Consider the following 25,602-nt stretch of genomic DNA (forward strand, 5'->3'; position numbering starts at 1 on the left):
ATTCTGCTCCTGCAAGATAGGAGACCCCAGGAATACATGGTGGAAAATCACAAAAATCACTCTCCCCTCTTTGGGGCAAATGAGGTGTGGGAGTTCTATGCTGACAGTAACTCTGGTTGCATAAGGAATCCTCTTTGCATGCTTAGAAGTTCCAGCATGACAAAAAGACTTTGAAAAATCTGTCCCCTTTCCATGTCAAAAGCTAAAAGCGTCACCCTTAGTGCACCTTAGGGACATACCATGGAACACTTCCGTATGCATAACACTGTTCGCGCCTATGGAAGTGTTAAAATATTCTTCACTGTCTGTTGGCGCTAAATGAAAGCGACTGCATCCCCATCATCTTTGCCACCTGTGCAAGACACACGGCCCCCTGACGTGGATGGCCCGGCTAGGCTGATCGTACCAGATCTCAAAAGCTAAGCAGGGCTGGCCCAATCTAGGACTTGGAAGGGAGACCACCAAGGAAAACCAGGGTTGCTACGCAGGGAAAAGCCACAGGAAACCGACTCTGTTAGTCTCTTGCTGTGAAAACCTTTACGGGGTTGCCAAAAATCAGCTGCGACTTGGCGGCACTTTACAGACACTTCAACACCAAATTAAATGAAATCAATTGGATCCACCTGTTATACATTCTGTGGCTCTGCATGCCCACAGTTATTTTGTTATTATTGTTATTACAGTTATTATGTTATTATAGTTAAGCGCTATGTGGTGCTGCACCCGATGCACAGCTGCTTGCTCATGAAGAACTGTGCTAAAGCAGTGGTGGGATCCAAAAATTTTAGTAACAGGTTCCCATGGTGGTGGGATTCAAACTGTGGCGTAGCGCCAATGGGGCTGGGCAGGGCACGACGGGGGCATGGCCGGGCATTCCGGGGGCGGGGCATTCCTGGGCGGGGTTGTGGCAAGGACACAGCTCCTGCGCCGGTCCTTGGGCGGGAAACGAATGCACGCAGGCGCAGGCTGCCACGCATGCCGATGCACCTCCTGCTAGACTGCTTCAAGTTCTGCGTGCTACTGCTGAGAGGAGGGGGTGTAACTAAGGCAAAAATCACGTGGCAAAATCACCAATTAGTAACCCCCTCTCAGAACACACAAATAATTAGTAACCTACTCTCAGGAACCTGTGAGAACCTGCTGGATCCCACCTCTGGTGCTAAGTATATTTTCCCTTCTGCTCACACAACTGTGAGATCAAATCCTTGATCTGCCTCAAGGTCCCTTCTGTTCCCAGAACTTTGCACTTCCTTCCTTTCCAGGTATCCCAAAACCCCATGGAGACCACCCCTCTCATAGTCTGGGATGCTATTTTAATTTATTTATATATTAGATTTAGGAACCACCCACCCCCGAAGGGCTCTGGGCGGTGTACATCAAACTATAGATCAACAGTGATACACAATCAATAATTTAAAATCATACTAAGAACTCTATAAAAACGTAGCAGCATTACATATACCAGTGATGGCGAACCTTTTAGAGACTGAGTGCCAGGGGCAGAGCAAGGGGAAACTGCACCTGGGGCATGCGTGGGCCCCCGCCCCTGCCATGCCCCTGTCCGCCCCCGCCTGCCCTGGAATGCCCCCAGAACGCCCCGAAACACCACCACCACAACCCCAGAACGCCCTTGCCACGCCCCCGCAGAACGCCCAGTGCATCATGCACCCCTCACCCCTTTGTCGAGTGCCCAAACTGGGGTGATGGCAATGCATGCCCACAAAGAGGGCTCTGAGTGCCACCTCTGGCACGCCTGCCATAGGTTTGCCACCACTGACGTATACAGTGCAACAATAGTGCAATAATGGTGGTGCCCGGTCCCAAAGGCTACACCTCATTGACAATTGCGTACTTGGAATGCCAGGAGACAGGAAACTCTCGTCCAGAGAGCTGCTCCCACTCTTGGGACGAAGTTGCTCTTCGTCACTGGAGCCCGTGACTGTGGTCTCAGAAAGCGACAACTGGCTTGCGCCATCCTGCAGGAAGTACTGAGATAGCTCCGTTTCAGAATTGACGGACCCCTGCTGAAAGGAAGAATGAAAAAGACAGTGCCAAAGACTTTGAGGATGATTCCACAGTAAAGAATTAGCAGGTCCCCCAAACTGAATCCCTGTTGTCAATGAACAACCCCATACAGAAGGTCACTCTCTGTCCTACTGTGTTATTTTTACTTTGGGTGCTGCAAGTGGAAGATATAGAACTCCATCTAGAAATATTCCGCAGCGATCCAGTTCTTTTCTTTCTCCTGGAAGCATTTCAGATGCTTCTCCCATGCAGAGATCTCCTACATAGCTCCCAGAGTTTCGTTTTAGGCAAAATTCAGGAAAGCAGGAAAACCAGTAACCCAAAACCAGGAAAGCAGGAAAACCAGCAAGCCAAAACTAGTCCAAAGCCAGTGACAATGCCTCTAAGTAGGCTGTTCCCTTGGAAATGCTCCCAAATTTTCTGCTTTCTTACATTCTGTATATGTGTTATGTGCAATGGTGGGACTCAAATAATTTAACAACTGGTTGTTTACAAGCACCATTTTGACAACCAGTTCTGCCGAAGTGGTGCGAACCGGCTGAATCCCACCACTGGTTATGTGCCATCAAGTTGCTTTTGACTACTAGTGACTCTATGAATTAGTGCTCTCCAAAATGTCTTATCAGGTCTTGCAAACTGAAGGCCTTGGCTTCCTTTATTGAGTCAATCCATCCCATATTAGCTCTTTCTCTGGCTCTAGGTCAAAAAGTTATTAAACGCTGCCTTCGAAACAAGACCACTCAGCTGAATTTTAGGACTTTTACCAACCCGACTCACTGGCTCCAAGAAACGCTTCATCGTCCAGCTCAGAGGCGAGGAGGCATCACTCTGCTTCGACTTCACGCTTGGGGATGGACTCTTGGGCAGGTTACCTGTGAAACGGAATGGACCGCATTGATATCTTTTTTATTCCTTCTCCCCCGCCCTCCTCTCAAGAGCTTAGGCATCATAGATGGTTTCCCCACTCTATTTTACCATCACAACTATCATGTAAGTAGAAACCATGAGGATGTGACAGATTGAGAATGAGCTGAATGGTAAAGTGGAGATTTGTGATGTAGTGACTGGAAGATTATACTAAGACCTGGGAGGAGGAGGAGGAGGAGTTTGGATTTATATCCAACCTTTCTCTCCTGTAAGGAGACTCAAGGTGGCTTACAAGCTCCTTTCCCTTCCTCCCCCCCACACCAGACACCTTGTGAGGTAGGTGGGGCTGAGAGAGTTTCAAAGAACTGTGACTAGCCCAGGGTCACCCAGCAGGAATGTAGGAGTGTGGAAACACATCTGGTTCACCAGGTAAGCTTTCTGCCACTCAAATGGAGGAGTGGGGAATCAAACCCAGTTCTCCAGATTAGAATCCACCTGCTCTTAACCACTACACCACGCTGGCTCTCAGAGTGTCACCAACAGAAAGACCATCTCTCGATTCAAAGCCAAAACTACATGGTGGCTTCTCTCCCGTCTAGCAAAATGCACTTTCTGGCTGAAGCTTTTCACACAGTCGTTGCATTTGTGCATTTTCTCCTCCATGTGCATTCTCTCACGAGCCATAAGGGTCAGCCCACAGTTGAGAGGCCCAGTGTTGAATCCCCACTGTACCACGGAAGCCTAACTCACAGGACTGTTGTGAGAATAAAATGGGGGAGAAAAGAACGATGTTAGCTGGTTTGGGTTCCTCTTTGGAAGAAAGATGGGACATCCATGATGTAAATAAACAATAAACAAGGAGTCCTGCTTGAAAATCACTGAAGTGTCTGGATATTTTCTAATACTGTCATATTTGCAGCATACACATGAAACGACTTCCCACAACCCTATGAAAGGTTTGACGTGAACCCAACTATGCAGATACAAAGAAGAGATGATGGTCTAATGGCCCATTTTGTTGAGCTGTTATCTTGAGACAGTGACTGGTAAGATACTGCATGAGGTTCCTTTTTTTTCCTGTCAAGTCCCAGCCAACGTAGGACACACCTGTAGGGTTTTTACAGCAAGAGATGTTCAGAAGTGGGTTGCCATTACTGACCTCTTAGTGCCCCTGATATTCCTTGATGGTCTCCCATCCAAAAACTAGTCAGGGCTGACTCTGCTTATCTTCTAAGGTCTGAGCAGTTCAGGCTAGCCTGGGCTATCCAGGTCAGGCCAAGGGTCCCAAGGAACCAGCAAACCTACCTAATTTCTCTCATTCATGTTTGGAACAAAATGTGCAATTCCTTTGCATGGAATGCACAGAATACAAAACCACCAGGGTGCAACCATGCCGTGGATGTGATGCAATGCTACCAGCACACGTGCTAGTACCTGTGACTTGAGGGGATGGGACGTCTTTGCTTTCTCGCTGAGTGGTACGTGCAATTGCTTCATCCATCTCCTGTTCGGAAACCTAGCATTAAATTGAAAAATGGATACTGAGTGTTCTGCTGTATAACACCGCCCAGAGCCCCTCGGGGATGGGGCGGTATACAAATCTAATCAATCAATCAATCAATCAATCAGTAACAGAAAATATGGTCCCTGGAAGGTTTATCGGTCTTGTAGGGTTTTCAGGTCCCTTCTGCACATGCAGAGTAATGTACTTTCAATAGATACCATTTGTTGATAAAAAGAAACCCTTAAAAGGTTTATTAGTTAAGTTCAGTTTTAAATTTGTCTTTGTGTATCATTTATGTTGTATACCTTGATGAAGACGTTAATCAAATTCATGGTTTTTTTAAAAAAAATAAAATATTCTGTGATCTTTGTTGATGGATTTTTTTTAAAAAAAGCCACACTATCTCAGGAAAAATTTTCCCAAAGAAATGTTACCAGTATTTACATTTCAATGGAGAAATTGCAAAGGAACTGAAATGTATATGCTTTATGGTGCCAATATAAATCCAGTGCAGTTCTCGAGAATTAAATTTCACCACAACGACAGGTCAGAAGTCTGAAATTCCTTCAACAGAGAGGATCTGAACAAACCCCAAAGCAAACTTAGTGGTTTATATGAAGTTTCAGTGTTGCATTCACTTAGAATAATGAAAAAAGAAAAATATCATTTGTGGTACTGGCTTTGGAAGTACACATATGCGCTGAATATCAGGTAATTTGGTAACAAAAACATTCTGTGCGATGGAATGTGGATGAACAGCAAAACAATATGGATATTTCAGGGATGCTTTTTATTTTATATATGAATATGTTACATTGCTATAAAATATGTTACATTGCTATAAAAGGATTGCTATACAAAGCAAATAAGATCATGTTTATGATGATACAAAGTTAACATTTTTTCCTTTTACAGTTTTTTTAAAGTCTGCAATGTGCGATCCTTTTTATTTTTCCTGTTAATAATGTTTCTTTAAAAATGTAAAAGGAAAAAGGAAAGATAAAAACATCCAAAACTCCATATAAATATAACAAAAAGTACAGAGTTGGATCCAGGGGTGGGGTTCAGCAGGTTCACACCACTTCGGCAGAACCGGTTGTTGAAACGGTGTTGTTGAATCCCACCACTGGTTGGATCCCATAATCCACCAGCAGAAGATGTTCATAGTCTCTCTGGCTCAGAAGAGGTAGGGAAGAAGGCAATTCAGTTGCCTTCCCGCCTCACCCCAGTCACCCTTCTAGAAAAGCCAACAGGTCTAGTGAGAGTTAATGGTGTGGTCTTGCTTTTTCCAGCTCCAGCTGGACAGGTGACATCTAGTAGGAAACAGAGTTGTGGAGGAATTAAGTGCTAGAAAGTCTTCAGGAAAAATCTTCTGGAGACTTCAGGAAAAGCTACTTTGACCTGACCAGTGGGAGGAGAAAGAGAGATGATAAATCTCCTGGAAGCAAGGAGGAGGGCACCCTTTGGAGCTGATTCCATCGAGGCAGACAGAACTCTTAACTGAGGAGGCAGCTATTGCCACGTGCTGGTCAAGGCAATGGAAACTCTGTAGAGCATCTGCAACATATTAAGCTAAGGAGCTGCCTTACATTCAACATCTGAGAACCAGCATGGTGTAGTGGTTAAGAGTGGCATTCTCTAATATGGAGAACCAGGTTTTATTCCCCACTCCTCCACATTAGTGGCAGACTGAAATCTGGAGAACTGGGTTTGTTTCCCCGCTCCTCTACATGCAGCCCTGTGGGTGACCTTCTGCTAATCACAGTTCTCTCAGAACTCTCCCAGTCCCATCTACCTCACAAGGTGTCTCTTGTAGAAAGGGAAAGCAATTGTAAGCCACTCTGAGCGTCCTTAAAAGGTAGAGAAAAGTTGAGTATAAAAACCAATTCTACTACTACTACTAGTACTACTACAGCATGTATAGAGGGAAGTACAGAGGAATTGTGTTTTACCCTTTTCTTTTGAATCCCTTACTCAGTCTGGTGCTGCACTGAGCATGCTTCTGAACATCTTTTAATAAATACTTTATAACATCTTACCACAGTGACATCCACTGTTTTAGACACACTATTTTAAAAGGAGTGTCAGGAGGATGGGGAAGCTCAGTCAGTTGGCAAGTGGCTACGCCTCCAGTGGTCCACAAGGCATTAAGCTGTCCCCATGGTAACCAAATGCTGGATAGCAGGAAATACAGAGGCGAAGCCTCAGAACTTAGAAGGGAAGTTGGGAGTCCTGGTCCTCTCACTGGGAAATTCCTACAAAGGCGATGGCAGCTGTTGGACACAGAGAGAAAGCCCCTCCAGGACTTGGGAAGAACTTGGAGCACATGGTGAAATATGGCCTGACAGTCAGAGCAGGACCGTTCCACCACATAGGACTTTATGCTCCACCAAATAGGGAATTTAGTTCTAGTAGTGAGACAGAGGTTGAAAGCCATGGACCAAAAGCAAGTTTGATGGGACCACCTAAGCAACCTGTTCACCAGCAATCCACTGAACCAGAATTTTTAGGATTTAAGCTTGGTGACACCCTGTGAGGAACCCAAGCATCCCATTGCAACATACCATTTTTATATCTGCCACTTTACATGATCAGAAGAGAAGCCAGCATAAGTGCCTGTACCACTTTCAACAGTCCAGGAAAGCAGATTGTAGTCAGTGTTGACTCATGAAGTATGTTTAATACGTTATTCTCCTTACCTTTGGGTTCGGATGGCGGCTAACGATAAGGCTGACTGGGCCTGGGCCACATTCACTCAAAATGGCGTAAGCTTCGCTCAGAGCTGCATGTCTCAGGCTGACCGAATCAGCTTCCAGGATCTGATCACCGCGGCTGAAAAAAACAAACGCATCCAGCTAAATGTGCCTACTGGAACTTACACTAATAGCATTATGATTTTTACAGGATGGAAATACATGCCAAGTGTGAATGCAGGAACTGTGGATTTGTTTTAAGCCAGAGCGATGTGGCCCCATGTAACACAGTGTTGTCAACTGCATATAGTTGCAGCTCTCCAGAGGGCACAATGGTTGGAAGAGACCCATGTGATTGGCCCACCTCTACAGGACTTTAGCAAGGGGATGTGTATGAAGTCAGTCAGTCAGTCAGTCAAGTATATGTGTATGAAGACAATATACATGAAACCTGAGACTCATTTCAGATTCATCTTTTGGCCTTAAAAAGTAGTTAATGGGAACCCCCCCAAAATGGACCACACATGAAGCCGCTTTATACGGAACCAAACTCTTGGTCCACCACAATCAGTACTGTGTACTCAGACCCCTTCCGCACATGCAGAATAATGCACTTTCAATCCACCTTCACAATTGTTTGCAAGTGGATTTTGCTACTCTGCACAGTGAAATCCAGTTGTAAACGCATCGAAAGTGGATTGAAAGTGAATTATTCTGCATGTGCGGAAGGAGCCTCAGACTGGCAGCAGCTGTCCAGAGTCTAAGATTGAGGTCTTTCACATCAGCTTAAATCACCTGCTCCTTAACTGGAGATGCCAGGGATTGAACCTGGGACCTTTGCATGTCAATCTGATGATTTATGACTGAGCCACATCCCCTCCCCTAAAAGTCATAGAAACGGAGAAGGTAGATTAGCTCTCTTGTACCACATGCCCGTTCCCCTGACCAGAACTGCCCCTCTTTCCAGCTGTTGGCAGTCTTGGTAATTTAAAAAAAAAAGGCAGATTGCAATAAGCACACTCTTCTTTTGTTCTTTACTGCAACTAAAAGCAGGACACAGGCATTTCCAATTGGAAAACTCCTGGTGTCCTTTTACCGCTGTGCTATAGAGAGTGTCTTAACCTACTGCATCTGTGTATGGTTCTCCAGTTGCACAACGGCAGATAGGAAGGCGCTCCAAAGGGTGATCACTACTGCACAGAGGATTATCGGCTGCCCTCTTCCCTCCTTGGAAGAACTCTATAATTCCCGAAGCCTAAAGAAAGCCCAAAATATTCTGAGAGACCTATCTCATCCAGCACACTCTCTTTTTGAACTGTTACTATCTGGCAGATGATACAGGTCTATAAAAACTAGGACAAAGAGGCTTAGAGACAGCTTCTACTCTAGAGCTGTGGCTATGCTGAACTCTGTGGCTTTGTGTTGATGTGTTTGGGGCTGTGTAGGAATGGGTGGAGGAAGGGGAAAATGAGGATGGGATATGAGTCTGAAATTGTGTGCATCGAGGAATGCTGTTGTAAATTTCGTTGTGCATGCACAATGACAATAAAATGCTTATGCTTAAAAAAAGAAAAGAAAACCGGAACTGGGAGAAGAGGCACTCTCCAACTTGTTAATGCAGTAGCCCAAATGCATACTGTCTCTCTCCACCGGTGACTTTTTTCTTTCCCTGAATTTCCAATAACATAACTCTGCCTTCTGGCTATGAGTCACAGCCTTGGTTCCAGCTACAAGTAAATGTTTTGAGAGCAAAAATACTCAGTTGCAGACAGATGGACAGCTCCTTATCACACCATGCATGGTTTAACATCTGCCTTTTCAACAGTAGGCTGTTTTATCCAAGAATGTTGGGCTCTTTCCTTCTTCACACTAAGAGCTAAAATGCCCACAGGATCAATACACCTTAAGGAAAGAGCTGGCAAAATATTAATTTCTGTTACTTCACCCGCTACAGTTCTGATATACACAGACATCTGGAAATGTTCAAGCCCAGGATCAAAGTTTTAGACTTTAACAAAAATATTTATAAGAAGAGTTTGGATTTATATCCCCCCTTTCTCTCCTGTAAGGAGACTCAAAGGGGCTTACAAACTCCTTTCCCTCCCCCCCTCCCACAACAAACACCCTGTGAGGTAGGTGGGGCTGAGAGAGCTCCAAAGAGCTGTGACAAGCTTAAGGTCACCCAGGTGGTATGTGTTGGGGTGCACAGGCTAATCTAGTTCCCCAGATTAGCCTCCACAGCTCAAGGGGCAGAGCAGGGAATCAAACCTGGTTCTCCAGATTAGAGTGCACCTGCTCTTAACCGCTACGCCACTGCTGCTCCACAACAGACTATAAGAACTAAAAATAGTTATAGTTCTTTTTTAAAAAAAATCAAAAGATTGAGAGTTTTCTGGGACAGCCAACTTAAATGTGACTCTCATCAACATCGCAATCCATGGGGATGTAAATAGCCTGTGCACAAAATTATGGCCCAAATATTTCAGAAGATGAATGACATCCAACAGGAGGTGGATGTGAAAATGAAAGCTATAAAGTTCTGTATCATTTCTAGTTCAGGAGGAAATACCTCTTAATGCAGCAAATGAATAAAATGTGGAATTCGCTGCCAGGGGATGTAGTGATGGCCACAGGCAAAGAGAGATTTAGAGAGCTTCAAAAGGGAATAGATGCAGTGGTGGGATTCAGCAGGTTCGCACCACTTCGGCAGGACCGGTTATTAAAATGGTGCTTGTAAACAACCAGCTGTTGTTTGAATCCCACCACCAGAACCGGTTAAATTATTTGAATCCCACTACTGGATAGATTGTTTAAAATGGATTAGTTGGAATGATTAGTTAGACATTAGCTAGACACGTGCATAACGCTGATACCAGTGTAATTTTTGTGCAGTAAAATTCAGAACTAACCTTAATCTTCCATCCATCTTAGCCACAGATCCCGGGGCCAAGCTGTGGATGTATATACCTGGCAGGCTATTCTCCAGCGTAAGACAGCAGGCACCAATACCCAGCCCGACACCTGGCTCTGTGATAAAACAGAGGGCAAAAGAAAAAGAGCTGTTTAACTCGCTAGTGACAATCACTGCAAGAGATGCAAATGTAACTGTTGGTATTTGGCAAGTGCCAGTCACACAATCCAGGAACAAAGGAGTTAATGTTATGCATACTAATTAGTTAGCAAGGTCAGAAGTCAGTGACCAGGTAATTGACTCCCATTGGTCAAGCAGGTCTACATGCAGGTCTGCACGTAGGCAATAGGTATATACCCTTTGTTACTCTCTGCACATGCCCTGTAGTAGCTTATTAGCCATGTGATAGCCAAGCAGAAGGTAGCTATTGGACCTAGCCAGTTAGAAAGATATTTTCTTGTTTTGTATCCAAGTTTACCTTTTCCTTCTATGTTGGGAATTCTGATAGAGATTTCCAGTCTTACCCAAAAACAGGAATAAAATCTGCTCGGACCATAATTGGAGACATAACTACATATATAATATTAACTCAACTGTAAGATTCAGGTTTTTCCAAGGGAGGGAGGGAGCGAGGGAGAGAGAGAGAGACCTCTTCTGCACATGCAGAATAATGCACTTTCAATCCACTTTCACAATTGTTTGAAAGTGGATTTCGCTATTCCGCACAGCTGCAAAGTGTACTGAAAATGCAATATTCTGCACGTGTGGAAGGGGCCAAAGAAAGAAATGTCTTCAATTCACATACATGTTACAGTCATGTCTAATGCTTAAAAAAAACTTTAGCATATAACATTCAGGGTGGTCTTCCTTTAGAGTAAACATTGTAGCACCAATACCAATTCTGTATGGTACTACAGACTCAGCAACTTTGCCTTTCCCTAGTTCCCCCTACCTAAAACTTATGAGTTTTTTGACCCAACATGACCATTTGAGAAATGGTTCCCATAGCAAGAAGGAAGGAAATGAGAAGGAAGTAGTCATCAAACCTTTATTGAGGGTCACTTCCATTACAATCCTGTCCTTTGGGCCTGGACTCTTGCGACTGGAGGAAGAAACATCGACATCTTCAGAGCTGGGTAAAGGAACTCCGCCATTGGAACTGGGAGAACTGGAATGGCTCAGCAATGTAGAACACGGGGTGAGGCTGGGGCTACGAAGCCTAGTCCGGACTGTGAGGGTTACCACGCCTTTCTTGAGTTGCTAGAAGAGCAATGATGTAATTCATCACCATTATCATCCTCAAACACTATGAGTTTGATCCTATAGATTCGATCCTACAACTCCTTTCCCACAAAGCTGCCCTATAATGTATCAAACTCTTGTTCTATCAAGGTCAGTATTGTCTCCTCAGATTGGCAGCCACTCTCCAGTATCTCTGGAAGAGGTCTCTAACATTGCCCGCTGCTTAGTTCTTTCAACTGGAGATGCCAGGAATTGAATCTGGGATCTTCTACATACAAAACCCAGGATCTTCCACTGAGTCAACTGAGAAAGATTTCTTTTAAGGACAACAGACTTTTATCTACCGGACAAAGCCTTTCTCCATCAGGAAAGAACATTCTCCATTGGAAGAAGTCGTAAGAAGTCTTTCTCAATTGGAATATTGTGTACAGTTCTGGGCATCGCAATTCAAGAAGGATATTGACAAGCTGGAATGGTTCCAGAGGAGGGCAACCAAAATGGTAAAAGGTCTGGAATCCATGTCCTACAAGGAGAGACTTAGGGAGCTGGGGATGTTTAGTTTAGCAAAGAGAAGGTTAAGAGGTGACATGATAGCCATATTTAGATATCTGAAGGGATGTCATGTTGGTGAGGGAGCAAGCTTGCTTTCTGCTGCTCAAGAGACTAGGAACAGGAATAATGGGCTCAAGGTGAAGGAAAACAGATTCCACCTAAACATCAGGAAAAACCTCCTGACAGTACAGACTGTTCGACAGTAGCACTACCTCAGAGTGTGGTGGAGTCTCTTTCTTTGGTGGTTTTTAAAGAGAGGCTGGATGGCCACCTGTCAGGAGTGCTTTGATTGTGTGTTCCTGCATTGCAGGGGGTTGGACTTGATGGCTTGATGGGTTTCTTCCAACTCTATGATTCTACGGCAGGCTTAGCAGAAGAGATCTGTAAAATCCAAGCCCCAGCCCGTGCAATTCCACTCACATGAGATTTCCTCTGATCCCGCTCTTCAACTACAGATACCCTACTGCCAAGGTTCTACTGACCAGGTGTAAGATTTGCGGCAGTAGAGCATAGGAAGCAGCCAGCCGGGGAGCTCCATTTTGTGAGCACAGGTGCACTTCTAGTGGGCAGGAAACCAACCCAGTGGCCTTAAAGCAACATCCAAACAGTACTGACGTGAGGGTGAATTGATGTTGTTCTGGGACAGGGGAGGACCACTGCTTGCATATGTAAATGCACAACCCAGTCGTAAAACTGAGTTTCAGCCATGAAAAAGGCAACCTATAGAAAACACACTGCTTTTGACACAGTTGCCAAAATCACTGCAAAGAATTTGCACTAAATAAAGGCTTACCTGTAATATATCAAGCACAACATCCAGGAACAGTGCGTTATGATTGTTTATTCACAGTTGTTAAACTCAGTGGAGTGATAATAACAAAACTCCATTGTATGTTGTTGTATAGCACAGAGTGCACATTTGAAATTGTGTTCCGTCACTGAATTATTTTTGCCATTGAAAGCACAGTGGTGCATATTGTTTGAGTTTCATAAATATGAATATACGATCATAATGCACTGTTCCTGGGTGTTGTGACTGATGTGAAGTGAGCCTTTATTTAGTGCAAGGTCTTTGTGTTGCCACTGGTGGCCTAACCCACAAATTCTTTTACCTTGTGGGAAAAATAACCATGTTCGAAGAAACTTAGAATTGATCCTATTGCAAATTGATTGCCTCACTATTACCAGGTGCCTGATCAATCAATAGACATAAGTAACAATCAACAGATCAATCAATAGACATAAGTAACAACGTCATGCACACGCCTTCTTGAATCTGCATTGGCTTGGTTGGGATCAATGGAGAGCCGTTGCAGCTGAGGAAGGAGAATTTCCCATGGCAAACCTTTATGAACTCAGTCTTGACCATCATTAAAATGGAATACTACGTCCAATTTGACACAAATTTAAAACATAGCATGATAGTCCTGAAATACAAAATTGATTTGTTTGGTTTCACCAAGGGACATACAGTTTGTAAAGATACAGCCGCCCATGCCCAGATTGTCAAGCAAAGTGAAAATATGCTGCACCTTGAGCATCCACGGTTACGTGGTGTCTCAGATATGCCCTGGGCCTTTAGAAGTCTATCTCAGTCATTCTGTTACCTTGAATGTCTGAATGGCCTCCTGATGGGTCAGCCCTTGTAAAGATTCTCCATTCACTTCCAGAAGTTCGTCCCCTGGTAACCAAAGGGAAGATCCGCATTAAAAACTGGACATGAGAATGATAAAATGTCCTTATCATGTGCATTCGTAGACATTTTCATGGCTCTGGTCAATTACTGTCTATTTTAAACAAATCCCCTTTCTTTTTCTTTTTGTGTGTTTCCACTGTCTTGGTAGCGAATGGACACACTAGAATGAGCATGACAAAAATTTAGGGCCATGAAGAATCGTGGTCAGAAGGATCATTTGGAAAATCCTTCACATTTCCCCGTCATTTTTTCCCCTCACTTTTCCATGGAAGCATGCTGGATGATTTCAGCCATTCATGCTATCTCAGCCTAACCTGCTTCACAGGATTATAGTAAGAATAAAATGAAGAAGAGAAGAACAATGTAAGTTGCTTTGGGCCCCCACTGAGGAGAAAGGCAGGGTATAATTGAAATAAATAAATACAGTGCCATTCTAAGAACACTTTCCCAGGAATCAGTCCTGCTGAATAAAATGGGATTCATATCCAAGCAGACTTGCTTAGCATAGCTCCCTAAATGGACTGTCTGCTTTCAACATTCTGTGGTCTCTGGAGCAGGCCCGACTCTCATGAACCAGCTAATTTTAAGGGGTGGGAGGGTGGCTAATTTACAAAGATTTTTCTGCATACCTGAGGAAGACTCTGCGTATATATGTACATGGCCTTGATATGTAGATTTTACATATTTACATTGTGAAAGAATGCTCCAAAGCTTTGACCTCTGACCCTGAACTTGTGTTAGGACACATAAAATTAAAAATGCTTTGTACTTCAGGAGTGACCCTGGAGTTCTTTAAAAGCTTGTGAGGGGATCCCCAAAGAGAAAAAAAAATCGGCAGCAGTGAACAAGCTTCCATGACAAGCAGTGTGCAGACCACTTTTGATGTTTCCCTACACTACACAACCAGAGGGGAACATTCGTGGTATTCCAGGGTGCACTCTCAGTAACAGAACCATATTCATACAAGGGATCAGATGGGTCACCTTGCTACGAGGAGGAAGAAACGGAATTGTTACAACATTGCTACAGACTCTTCCTTGATCTTACCTAAGGCTAGATAAACAAGCAGGCTTTGAAAACAGCAATGACTTTTTAGCTAAAAGACTCACTCTGAACCAGAAAGATCCTGGTTCAAACCTCAACATCAAATCATGAGGTATTTCTAATCTAGATGCCCTTCATAGCTGCAAAGGGAGACTGAGGACAATACAGACTAACTTCAGGGCTGCTGAATTACCAAAATAATGCAAATGAAGCATTTTGCATTACTTTGCACTATACACCACACAAAACAGTGGTGCACAAATCTAAGTATTATTATAGCTCCCTAAAGCACACACATGTTGCAAAATAATGCAAACTGAGTAATAACCTGTAAGAAGCACTGTTTGTGTAGAAAAAATTGTGATTCACGAATCAAGATTAAATGTACTGAGTTTGAAAACACAGGTAACAGGCAGTTGAATGAATAGATTCTTGATAGTATTGGCTCTGCCTGCCAGAAAGCTAGCTCACTTACTTCCTGTCTCCATTTTACAATCTGTTAGACTTCCTTCCAATCCCAACCCAGATTACACTTATATCAAAAAAACGGGAAGTGCAAGAGGAAGACCATGGCATGGATCCAACAAGACCAGCATTTCAAGAGGTGTTTGGATTTGCAGAAGGAGGGGTGATGTGAGAAAGTTGCACGCCACCGCTGGGAATCCCTGCAAATCCTACCATTTTGCAAACTCTCTTTTACCACCAATCCAGACCAAAAACGGGGAGTGGGGCAGGAATGCCATATACTGCCAGCCCGTTGCTTGATTGGCCCATGGGCTTATTTCTTTGCCCTTAACCATATTCACTGGCCCTGAAAAGAAGTGAGATAGTGGCAATACAAGACATCTCCCCCTCCCAGAAATCCATTCTCTTTGCTATAATTGTTGGAATTCCCAGCCTTGCTTTGCATGTAGCAGCAGCAGAAGCAGCAGGGAATTCTGGGAAAGCTGCACGAACATTCTAAAAGTGACAGTTAAAATCTGTTGGTGTGTTCTGTTCCCTCACCACACTCTGAGACTCCCTGACTGACTAACTAAAAGAAAGATGCTCTATATACTGCTCTGTAAACCAAATGATATATAATGTGCTCTGACTATAGACTATAAGATATTGTAACACAACCAAACTGTAATGCATGTAACTATTATTATGTGATACTGTGTATATAATGCATATACCTCTCTCAGGTTAAGTAAAGTTCTGCTTATGTTTCACTATGAACTTCTGAGGCAAAACGGCTGGACTTTTAAGAGATAAAACTATTCTAATTTGATGTGCCGAACAATCCACATTTCCGCCCGTTACTTTGCTTGACAGGATTATATATACCAAATATACCTGTTGCCCTTCAATGATTACCTTCTTTGAGTCTACCATCAGCGGCAGCAGCTCCGTTTGGGAAAATCGTCTTCACAAAAATGCCCATGCGACCCCGAGCAGAGTCCTGACCTCCCACAATGCTGAATCCAAGACCCTGCAGAGGATTGGGGTGGAATAGCAAACATTAATAGATTTTTTGCCTGAAGTGACTGGGTGGAAATGGAAACTACCATAGTGGAAGTGCTCAGATTGAGATGCTGAACAGCACAGCCAATAACCTGATTTGAACTTATTGAGGCAGACCCAGCAGCAATTTCTTGCTTACCCCCTGAAGCTGTAGTCCAAAATGCTTCCCTTAGAGGAGAAGAGACCCTAATAAAGAAGAAGAGTTTGGATTTATATCCCCCCTTTCTCTCCTGTAGGAGACTCAAAGGGGCTTACAGTCTCCTTGCCCTTCCCCCCTCACAACAAACACCCTGTGAGGTGGGTGGGGCTGAGAGAGCTCCGGGAAGCTGTGACCAGCCCAAGGTCACCCAGCTGGCATGTGTGGGAGTGTACAGGCTAATCTGAATCCCCCAGATAAGCCTCCACAGCTCAGGTGGCAGAGCTGGGAATCAAATCCGGTTCCTCCAGATTAGATACATGAGCTCTTAACCTCCTACGCCACTGCTGCTCCATAAACAGCATGAAGGTTGAATTGGGGGTCTGCGGTGGATGGGGAGTTCTTTAAAATTGCCTTCCTTTTGTTAGTAGAAATATACTGTTGTATCCAACCCACTGTTTTGATTTATACAATGATTTTTATACAGCTTCTTATCATGTTATAAGCACTGGATTTTTTTTTTTAAAGTCTGGTCTGGTCTCTGACTAACTCCCCCTTGAATCAAATTCATGGCTCCTTTGTTTTCCTTCCCCCGAGACTTCTCTTCCTCCATGTTCCTCTTTGCCTGTTCTTGACCTTTTAGTCAACCATTTTGCCTCAAGACTCCTTGTTCCTTAGCCTCTCAGGACTTTATATCAGTTGCCTCACATGCATGAGTTTCAGCCAAGCTTACTATTTCCCCTTCCCTCACAGAAACTTGTCAGAAAACAGTTTTGGTCTCTCAATAGCTGAACATACCGAGTGTGACTGCAGCTCAGACAAAGCATGATAGAACTTTCACTTTCAAAGGCATAACAAGAACACTTCAGAGCTAGATTAGAGACCTGCAGCATCTTAGAGACCAACCAGATTTTGGGGTTTTAAGCTTTCGAGAGCCAAACCTCTGAGAAAGGGAGCTTTGCTCTCGAATGCTTATACCAAGAAAATCTTGTTGGTCTCTAAAGTGCCACTGAACTTGAATTTAGGTCTACCGCAGACCATCATGGCTACCCCCCTAAAACTATTCCTGAGGTAATAAAATATACTTTGTTCTTATTGTAGCAATTATTACGATCACGCTAAAAATGCCCAGATACTTTGTGCTTGCTCACGCACATGCTTACGTACTTACAAACACAGTTACTTTATTATAGTCTATATCAGGAAAAGATGTTAGTAGGGTTGTATATTCCTCCAGCCACAGAACTCAATATGCCAGACCTTCTTTGTTGTAGAATGCTCCACCTGTGTCCTACCTAGCCCTGTTCCTCCCATCTGTTTGAAAGTATAAATATAAACTATAAATGATCTTTTATCAAAGTACTATGTCCAGTAATGTATAAAATAATGGTTTTGACAAAGGCAGCATGTAAAAATGAATGATAATTCTCACATTCGTTCAGGACTATATTCTAATGTGGAAGCATATAATGTTCTTTATCACTGCACCTCAACTGGCTGTACTAATATCTTTTTCTGAAACAGAGTATAGCAGTTGTGTGACTCTACTTACCTTGCCTTGTCCCTTCATCAGGACAATGTTAGAAATAATGGATGGCTGAGTCAGGCGCCAGGGATATTCTACTTGAGCTGCACTGAGTGATCGGGTGGATTTCTTAACAATTTGGTACTCCTGCTGAAATAAAATAATCATAACAATTGCAAACAGACCCAAAGTGCTCATTGTTTTCAACAGGGGCATCTATATCTTCCATTTTCCAAATGTTCTGGCAATGTAAGAACAGGCTAGTGTAGACACTGCACAGATTCTTGGGCTCTTAATAAAGGGAACACAACTGTCTTTTGGGGATCTGTAAACAACAATGAGTAGAGGCCAAAGGGAAAAATTAGAAAACGATTTTGATGTTTGTGCCATTTACATGCTTTTTTGATATACTATACACAAATAGACAACATTTAGCCCAGATGGATGAATGTTTGGCTCAGTATTACAAACTATCCCTTGTTCAGAACTAGAAAAAAGTCCAATCTGATATTGGTAAAGAGGAAAGGGATAACTACATCTTATAAGCAACACAGAGATGCCACTGAAAATGGCAAGCACTGAACAATGAGCCCCATAATGTGTAGGCACATTTGCCCCACATTGTGACACTAAATTCTCCTGCCTCCACCAATAGCAGCCAACAATGGGAGAAGGTAAGGGAAACACTGCATGTGTAAATTCTCCTACACTCAACATGGGAGAAATCAACATGGAGATGCCAATTTCTGTGATATAAGTGTGCCAGCAATATCATGTAGTTGCATCCCCAGAATGGCCCCTCTGGGGCAAACTGAGAATCCTTCCAGTCCAGTATCTTGTTTCAAATACTACCTGGTCAATTACCTCGGGGAAATTATAAAGAAGGTAATGCAATTCTTATGCTCGGCACCAGGAAAAGGGGATCACTCCTAAAATAGCTGTTAATTAACAAAAATTCCCCATTTTGCAATTATCTGAGGAAAACCAATCTTTTTTTTAATGTGGCCACAGATGTAATCAAAGTTCAATACAAAATGAAAATAACAGCCAAAGCCTTTCCCACTTCATTTCTGTTTCACCTCAGGATTCATGACCACATAAATAAGAAAAGGATTGCATACACGGAATAAGACAGCATCCAGGATTCAATTCCAATGCAAAATATCCTGTGAGTATAGGCCAAACTAGACATAATGTCTGCCGCAATATCACGTCAGGCACAATGGGACAGATAGGAGACTTCCTCACAGTTGTTTCAGCTTGGGAAAATGGGGGGGGGGGAGGGAGGCTGAAGTACATCCTCCCTCTACACTGAAAACTCAAGTGAAACCAAGCTCCAGAGCACCTGGGGATGTTAGTTTTCTGATGGAACATCTGCCTCTAAGACGGGTCAGGGAATTCCAACCTGACTAGAAGCACGTGTCACATGTAGTTTGTCTCTCAGTATCCCACAACAGCATAACAAAATGTAGTGCATAGAAAAAGGAGAAGAAGAAGAAGAAGAAGAAGAAGAAGAAGAAGAAGAAGAAGAAGAAGAAGAAGAAGAAGAAGAAGAAGAAGAAGAAGAAGAAGAAGAAGAAGAAGAAGAAGAAGAAGAAGAAGAAGAAGAAGAAGAAGAAGAAGAAGAAGAAGAAGAAGAAGAAGAATCTACTTTCCCTTCCCCCCCCCCCAACAAATACCCTGTGAGGTGGGTAGGGCTGAGAGAGCTCCCAAAAGCTTTGACTAGCCCAAGGTCACCCAGCTGGCATGTGTTGGAGTGCACAGGCTAATCTAATTCCCCAGATAAGCCTCCACAGCTCAAGTGGCAGAGCGGGGAATCAAACCTGGTTCTCCAGATTAGAGTGCACCTGCTCTTATCCACTATGCCACTGCTGCTCCTACACTCAAGTGAAAATCAAGTGGGGCTGAGAAAGTTCCAAAGAACTGTGACTAGCCCCAGCAGGAATGTAGGAGTGTGGAAACATATCTGGTTCACCAGATAAACCTCTGCCACTCAGGTGGAGGAGTGGGGAATCCAACCTGCTTCTCCAGATTAGAATCCACCTACTCTTAACCACTACACCACGGCCCGCATAAGCATAGCAAACTGCATCCTCTCTCACCTGTCTGGTTCCTGTGTCAAGATGCTGTGGCAGAGAATGTTTTCTCCCTCCACGGGCATATTTCATGATTATTTCGTAACTCACATCTCCATTTTCCACTGTTAACTCATCATCCTCTCCCACGGATTCTAAACGAGTTGCCGCTCCTGAACAATAACCCAGAGATGCCATTTATTACACATCCATCAGGGCGTCTTTTAACATCTGTCAGTCATGATAGAATCAGGTATGCTGCTTCAACATTTTGTACACATGTTCAAAAATGACGGGTGGGTGTCTTTCCTCAATCACATCAGCGCTATGATAGATTTTAATCTTTTCATATAAATATAAACACACACAGCCTACAGGTTGGTAGCAACAGTTTATCGTGCAAGAAACCACTTTCCAAATGCTTACTGTAGGAAAGATCTATCAGTTTGGTGCTGGTGTGTTTAAAGGGTTGCTGCAAAAATTACCATCAAGAAATACATGGCCATTTCCATTTTAAAGGATTTACGACCAATCTCCGTTGCAAGTTGACAAAAAGCAGTTCTTAAATCCAACCGAGACTCCAAAATCACAATTCCCTAAAATACCGAAATAAAATGGAAATGTAACCCAGATAGCATCTCAGTAGCAGGGAGGAGGGTTATACCTATTGTTAAACTTTGGGAGCTCACATGCAGGATGTGAAAGCAAGGGCCTTCTGCTGCTGCTGCTCCTGAGCAACTGGTCTGCTAAGGCATTTGCAATCTCAAACTAAGGAGGATCAAGATTGGTAGCTAGAGATAGACTTCTCCTCCATAAATCTGTCCAAGCCCTTTTTAAAGCTATCCAGGTTAGCGGCCATCACCACCTCCTGTGGCAGCATATTCCAAACACCAATCATGCCTTGTGTGAAGAAATGTTTCCTTTCATTAGTCCTAATTCTTCCCCCCAGCATTTTCAATGTATGCCCCCTGGCTCTAGTATTGTGAGAAAGAGAAAAATTTCTCTCTGTCAACATTTCCTACCCCATGCATAATTTTATAGACTTCAATCATATCACCCCTCAGACATCTCCTCTCCAAACTAAAGAGTCCCAAACACTGCAGCCTCTCCTCAGAAGGAAGGTGCTCCAATCCCTCAATTTTATTGTTTCTTTATGCCTCGTTTCCTTTTTGCTTATCTCACCCCCCCCCCCTTACATTCCTATATTTTATCCTTTTAATTCTGAGTATCTTCGTTGGCCTAAAAATCCAGGGGAATAGCATTCTGAGGTGGAGTATAACCCTTGTTTATGCCTAACGCTGACTGTCAGAACCTAGTACTAGGAAAGAGCTGTATGCTGGACTAGATGGACAAATGGTCCAATCCAGCAGGCCCTGCTTTTGTTATGTTCTCGAGTTGATGGGTGTTTCACTGAATTTCATACTGCAGCTTTAATGGCTAAAAAAGGTGACACTTTGGGCTGTGTTGTTAGGTCAAACTGGAACACACCTCTCTCCTCTTTTTATGGTACTTTGCAATCTCTGAGCCCCCCATGGTCCGATGAGACCATCCCTACCTTGTGATCGGCTTCTGTACTTCAAAATACCACCTCCTAGAGTTGGACTTTGACAGTCTTCTTGGGACCCCTCAGCACCAGCCGGGTCTGGAGATTTATCTGCATCTGTCACCTGAAAGAAAAATGGAAAAGGCTTTAGGACTGAGCTAAGAAGTTGGAAATTGGCCTTCACTTCTGTAACTGGATCATACACAAACAAGTTGGGAAATGTCTCAGGTGCCAAAACATTAGAAGAATGTTCAGTTGAGTCACAACTCACTCCTGGTGACCCCAACTACACAGTGATGAGCAGAGGTGGTTTGTGGTTGTTTTCCCCTGCATAGCAAACCTAGTCTTCCTTGGTGGTCTCCCACCCATGCACTGACCATGGCCAATCCTGCTTAGGTCCTAAGCTCCGACAAGTCCATGCTTAGCTGGGCTGTAAGTGTCTAAATAAGTGTCTAAATCTGAACCTCCTTTTGTGGCTTGCCTTGCATTCAGCATTCATTCCCTTCAGGCACTCGTTTGCCCTGTTCTCTAACTCACTCTGCCCCAGATCAGAGAATACCCATGGTTTCCAAAGGCGGGTAAAGTGCTATTTTTTTGCCTGCCTTCTCAGGGAAAGCAAAGGAGATGGCCATGCGTTAATCTCTCTTCAGGTTTTCTCACTCCTCTCCGCCTTCCCCTGCCCCAGTTCCATCATTTGAGATCAATTAGAAGGACTTTTTTAATCCTAAAGGTTCAGTGATAAAGTGATGGATCCTGCTAGTGAAGTAACACAGGAGAAAAGACAGACAACACAACAACAACAACAACAACAACAACAACAACAACAACAACAACAAAATGTGACAGGTAATGGAAACAAAAAAGAGGTGGGCGGGCAGTAGTTCCACCATTGCATTACGAAGAGATCGACAGAAGTTTTGGTTTTTTTAATTATGGCAAAGATCTATTGCTCTTTAAATCCAGACTCTTTAAATCCAGAGAAATATCATGAGACCAATAATGGGGGAGAGAAGGTGCCAAAAAGGGTGTTGCGAGGAAACAAACAAAGAAGCAATGGGCAGGTAAAATGACGGCTCGGCTCAGCTAGGGACACTTCACAGCAGGGTAATCCGGTGAGGACAAGAAAAATGCGGTGAAACCCCACTGTGAAGAAGAGAGCTCCAGGTAAGCACTGCATGCATAACAGGCCATGTAATAGCCCAGGAAGGTTTTAGCACTTCTGCATATAATTCATTAAGTGCTTCTCTTGACACAAGCTGCAAAAAGCCTCTTAAGAGTCCATTTCTGCAGCTGTCACTCAGGCCAGCCTCTCAGACCAGTCAAGCCAGCGCGAGATTTGCTTCATTTGATTTTTCTAATAGGCAGTTTAATTATTTTGCAATGCCTTAGCAGTGCCACCCCAAACAAAGTCGCACCATTCTAAGCTTGCTGGCTGCATGTAGAAGGTTGTAACGCTGTTGGGATGGCATTGCATCTGTGGCATAAGTCTGTCCCACCATCTTACATGAATCAAGTAGGTAAACATGGCACATGTACTTTGTCAGGAAAAACTATTCATGCCACAATCCACACACAATTAGTCATTCTTTCCCTGTATGGGGATATTGACGAGGGGAGCAAACTGACATTTACATTTCTGTATCTAGGTGGAAATGACTAAAATGGTACTATACAACTTCAAAGGGCCTGAATTGCATGCCAGAAAGTCCTTAGTTCAAAAACTTGACTGTACTATAAACGAAGCAGGATTACCCCAGAGAATCAATAGACTTAGAGTGAATGAAATTCTCCACTAAGGTCAATTCCGCACTTGCGTTATCGACCTAAGTTCGAGCTGCATTCGACCTAAGTGCTCCGTACAACCACTGGGATCGACGTGGTTTTGTACCAGCTTCGCCCCGTGTAACGGTCAAATTTCTGACTCCAGTTGGGAACTACTACTTTTTCAGGGAACCATGCTCGAACTCAGCTCGATTCCAGTAAAGTGCAGAATCTCTGGTGCCAGGAGTCCCCCATTCAGCCAATCACAGCTGAGTGTTTCAGACATGCATACAGCTGGAGAACTGCCACAGCGATCATCGCGCCTAGTTTTTTCCCCCCTCATACATCCCCCCTAGTTTCCCCCCCCCCATACCAAGAATGACAGAATCATGGAGTTGGAAGAAACCACAAGGGCCATCAAGTCCAACTCCCTGCCATGCAGGAACACACAATCAAAGCACCCCTGACATATGATCATCCAGCCTCTGTTAAAAAACCTCCAAAGAAGGAGACTCCACCACGATGGGAATTGTAGTTCATGAACATCTGGAGTGCCATAGGTTCATCACCACTGGTTGGAATATTCAGCCTTGTTTGCATGCAGTGGCAGCAAAAGCAGCACGGAATTCTGGGAAGCTGCATGAACATTCTTAATGTGTCAGTTAAAAACCTTGGTAGTGTTCTGTTCCCTCACACACTTACTAGCTTGCTCTGACTGACTAAGTGAAAAGATGTTCTCTGTACTGATGTAAACCAAATGCTGCGTAAAAGTGCTCTGACTAAAAAAGATTGTATCACAACCAAACTGTAACAAACTATGAGCATCTGGACATGGCCCATCCACCCTAGCAGAGTGAGAGGGAAGGGAGTGAGGGGTGGCATGCAAAGGAAGGGGAGGGGGCCCGGCATCTGGGCATAGTCCACCCACCCTAGAAGGGGGAGAGGGAGGGGAGGGAGGGGTGGCATGCAAGGGAAGGGGAGGGGCCCCGGCATCTAAACATGGCCCGCCCACCTACCCTAGTGGAAAGAGAAGGAGGGGAGTAAGGGGTGGCATGCAAGAGAGGGGGAGGGGCAAGGCAGTGAATTCCATGGTCAAACAGCCCTGACAGTCAGAAAGTTCTGCCTAATGTTTAGGTGGAATCTCTTTCCTGCACCTTGAGGGAAAAGAGATCACAACAGTCTCATTAGTTTTCTGGATTCCTCACCCAGTTCCAGGTTTCTATTAATATCCATAAGCTGGGCACAAAAGTAGAATAGAACTTTGTTATGAAATACAATATTGCTATAAAAAGACATGAGCCCAGAGCAAAAGTCTCCTGCGTTTCCTAACCCATGCCAGAGCATAGAGTTTACTGTATACATTGTGGCCTCTCTACTTTCTAAAATACCTGGATTTCTTCCTGCTCCGAAAACAAACAGAAATCCTATCCATTAGGCTTTTAAAAGTTTCTCATGGGCCACGGTTTGTATTCCTTGGCTGTAAAAAAGGGTCTCTGGTGTCCCCACTCAATGAAGTTGCATCTTGGCCTTATTATTCCAACCACATATAAACATAACCTTTTTTAAAATAGCCAGTTCCTCCTGCCAAAACAGTAACCATGCCACTATAAGTCTTAGGAAGGGGGACTGCTTTACAGAAAATGAGGTTTATTCTGTTCTGATTTCATATTGCTAATCAAAACCGGTGATTTTCAGAAGTTGAAAAGAGAACTCTGGGATTCTGTGGAAGCTTCTGGGGGGCCCACAGTGAGGAAAAAAAATGATCGCAATGGATTGACCTCTGCTACTAATCTCCTCCTGCCATGCAGTGTGGCCAGAGAATGTCCCAGGGAACACACACATTTCACAGAGATCATAGGAAGGACCCCAAAGTATCACCTAGTGATTAATCCAGAATTATCTGCCACATCTCAAGTTTCATGGCAGGTGCACAAACATTCCTTGGAGTACATGCCCATGAGAACTGTCAAGTTTGTGCAGACAAACCCAGGTCCAGATAGTTGAAAAGGGCAGCTATTGCGTTGATTGAGTGAGATGCTAAAATGTGCTATGGTGGGAGTGAGTTGCCATAACAGCCACAACCAATCTGTGCGCTTGCTTCTTTGCCCTCCCACCACACTTGAAAAGGGACAGAAGGCGAAGTCAGAATCTCCCTTCCAGTAGTACCATTTAGTCAAGTTGCTACATCCCTAAGCAGGAAAACAGCTATTAGAAGAATAAGAATAAGCCATCAAGTCGCAAGCAAGTCATGGTGATCCTGTCCACAGGGCGTTCCTGGCAAGGGACGAGAAGAGGTTTTCCGCTGTCTTCCTCTGCACAGCAACCCTGGTCTTCCTTGGTGGTCTCCCATCCAAGTACTGGTCAAGGTCAAGCCCTGCTTAGCTCCCAACCTCTGATATGCTAAACAGGGCTGCTCAGGCTGCTCAACCACTGTTTAGAAACTTGGTATTCCATGTGGCTTCATTTACATACAGGAAGTCAGAGGAAAACAAGAGGTCGAACAGCTCTTATGAAGAATCCCT

General features: G+C 43.9%; 1 protein-coding gene and 1 long non-coding RNA gene across 8 annotated transcripts in view; one reads left to right on the forward strand and one right to left on the reverse strand.

The window, feature by feature from the left end:
- The window catches only part of LOC125436304, a 62,293-nt gene extending 59,105 nt beyond the window's left edge, over positions 1 to 3,188 (forward strand). For both annotated transcript variants that reach the window (XR_007245043.1, XR_007245044.1), the window contains exon 3: positions 2,726 to 3,188. This is a non-coding gene — a long non-coding RNA (uncharacterized LOC125436304). The remainder of the gene's footprint in view (positions 1 to 2,725) is intronic.
- PDZD2 (PDZ domain containing 2) overlaps positions 1 to 25,602 on the reverse strand; it is a 309,977-nt gene that overhangs the window by 32,297 nt on the left and 252,078 nt on the right. For 4 of the 6 annotated variants that reach the window (XM_048503180.1, XM_048503181.1, XM_048503182.1 and 1 more), the window contains 11 exons: positions 21,332 to 21,443; positions 19,804 to 19,949; positions 17,729 to 17,851; positions 15,894 to 16,008; positions 13,402 to 13,475; positions 11,047 to 11,260; positions 9,999 to 10,116; positions 7,096 to 7,228; positions 4,327 to 4,408; positions 2,794 to 2,897; positions 1,853 to 2,024 (listed from right to left, as the gene is read on the reverse strand). In XM_048503180.1, the coding sequence (XP_048359137.1) occupies positions 1,853 to 2,024; positions 2,794 to 2,897; positions 4,327 to 4,408; positions 7,096 to 7,228; positions 9,999 to 10,116; positions 11,047 to 11,260; positions 13,402 to 13,475; positions 15,894 to 16,008; positions 17,729 to 17,851; positions 19,804 to 19,949; positions 21,332 to 21,443 (1,393 nt within the window). The remainder of the gene's footprint in view (positions 1 to 1,852; positions 2,025 to 2,793; positions 2,898 to 4,326; positions 4,409 to 7,095; positions 7,229 to 9,998; positions 10,117 to 11,046; positions 11,261 to 13,401; positions 13,476 to 15,893; positions 16,009 to 17,728; positions 17,852 to 19,803; positions 19,950 to 21,331; positions 21,444 to 25,602) is intronic. The other 2 variants (XM_048503183.1, XM_048503184.1) reach the window with 2 other exon arrangements.

Source organism: Sphaerodactylus townsendi, linkage group LG07 (assembly GCF_021028975.2).
Source record: "Sphaerodactylus townsendi isolate TG3544 linkage group LG07, MPM_Stown_v2.3, whole genome shotgun sequence".
Taxonomy (NCBI): Eukaryota; Metazoa; Chordata; class Lepidosauria; order Squamata; family Sphaerodactylidae; genus Sphaerodactylus; species Sphaerodactylus townsendi.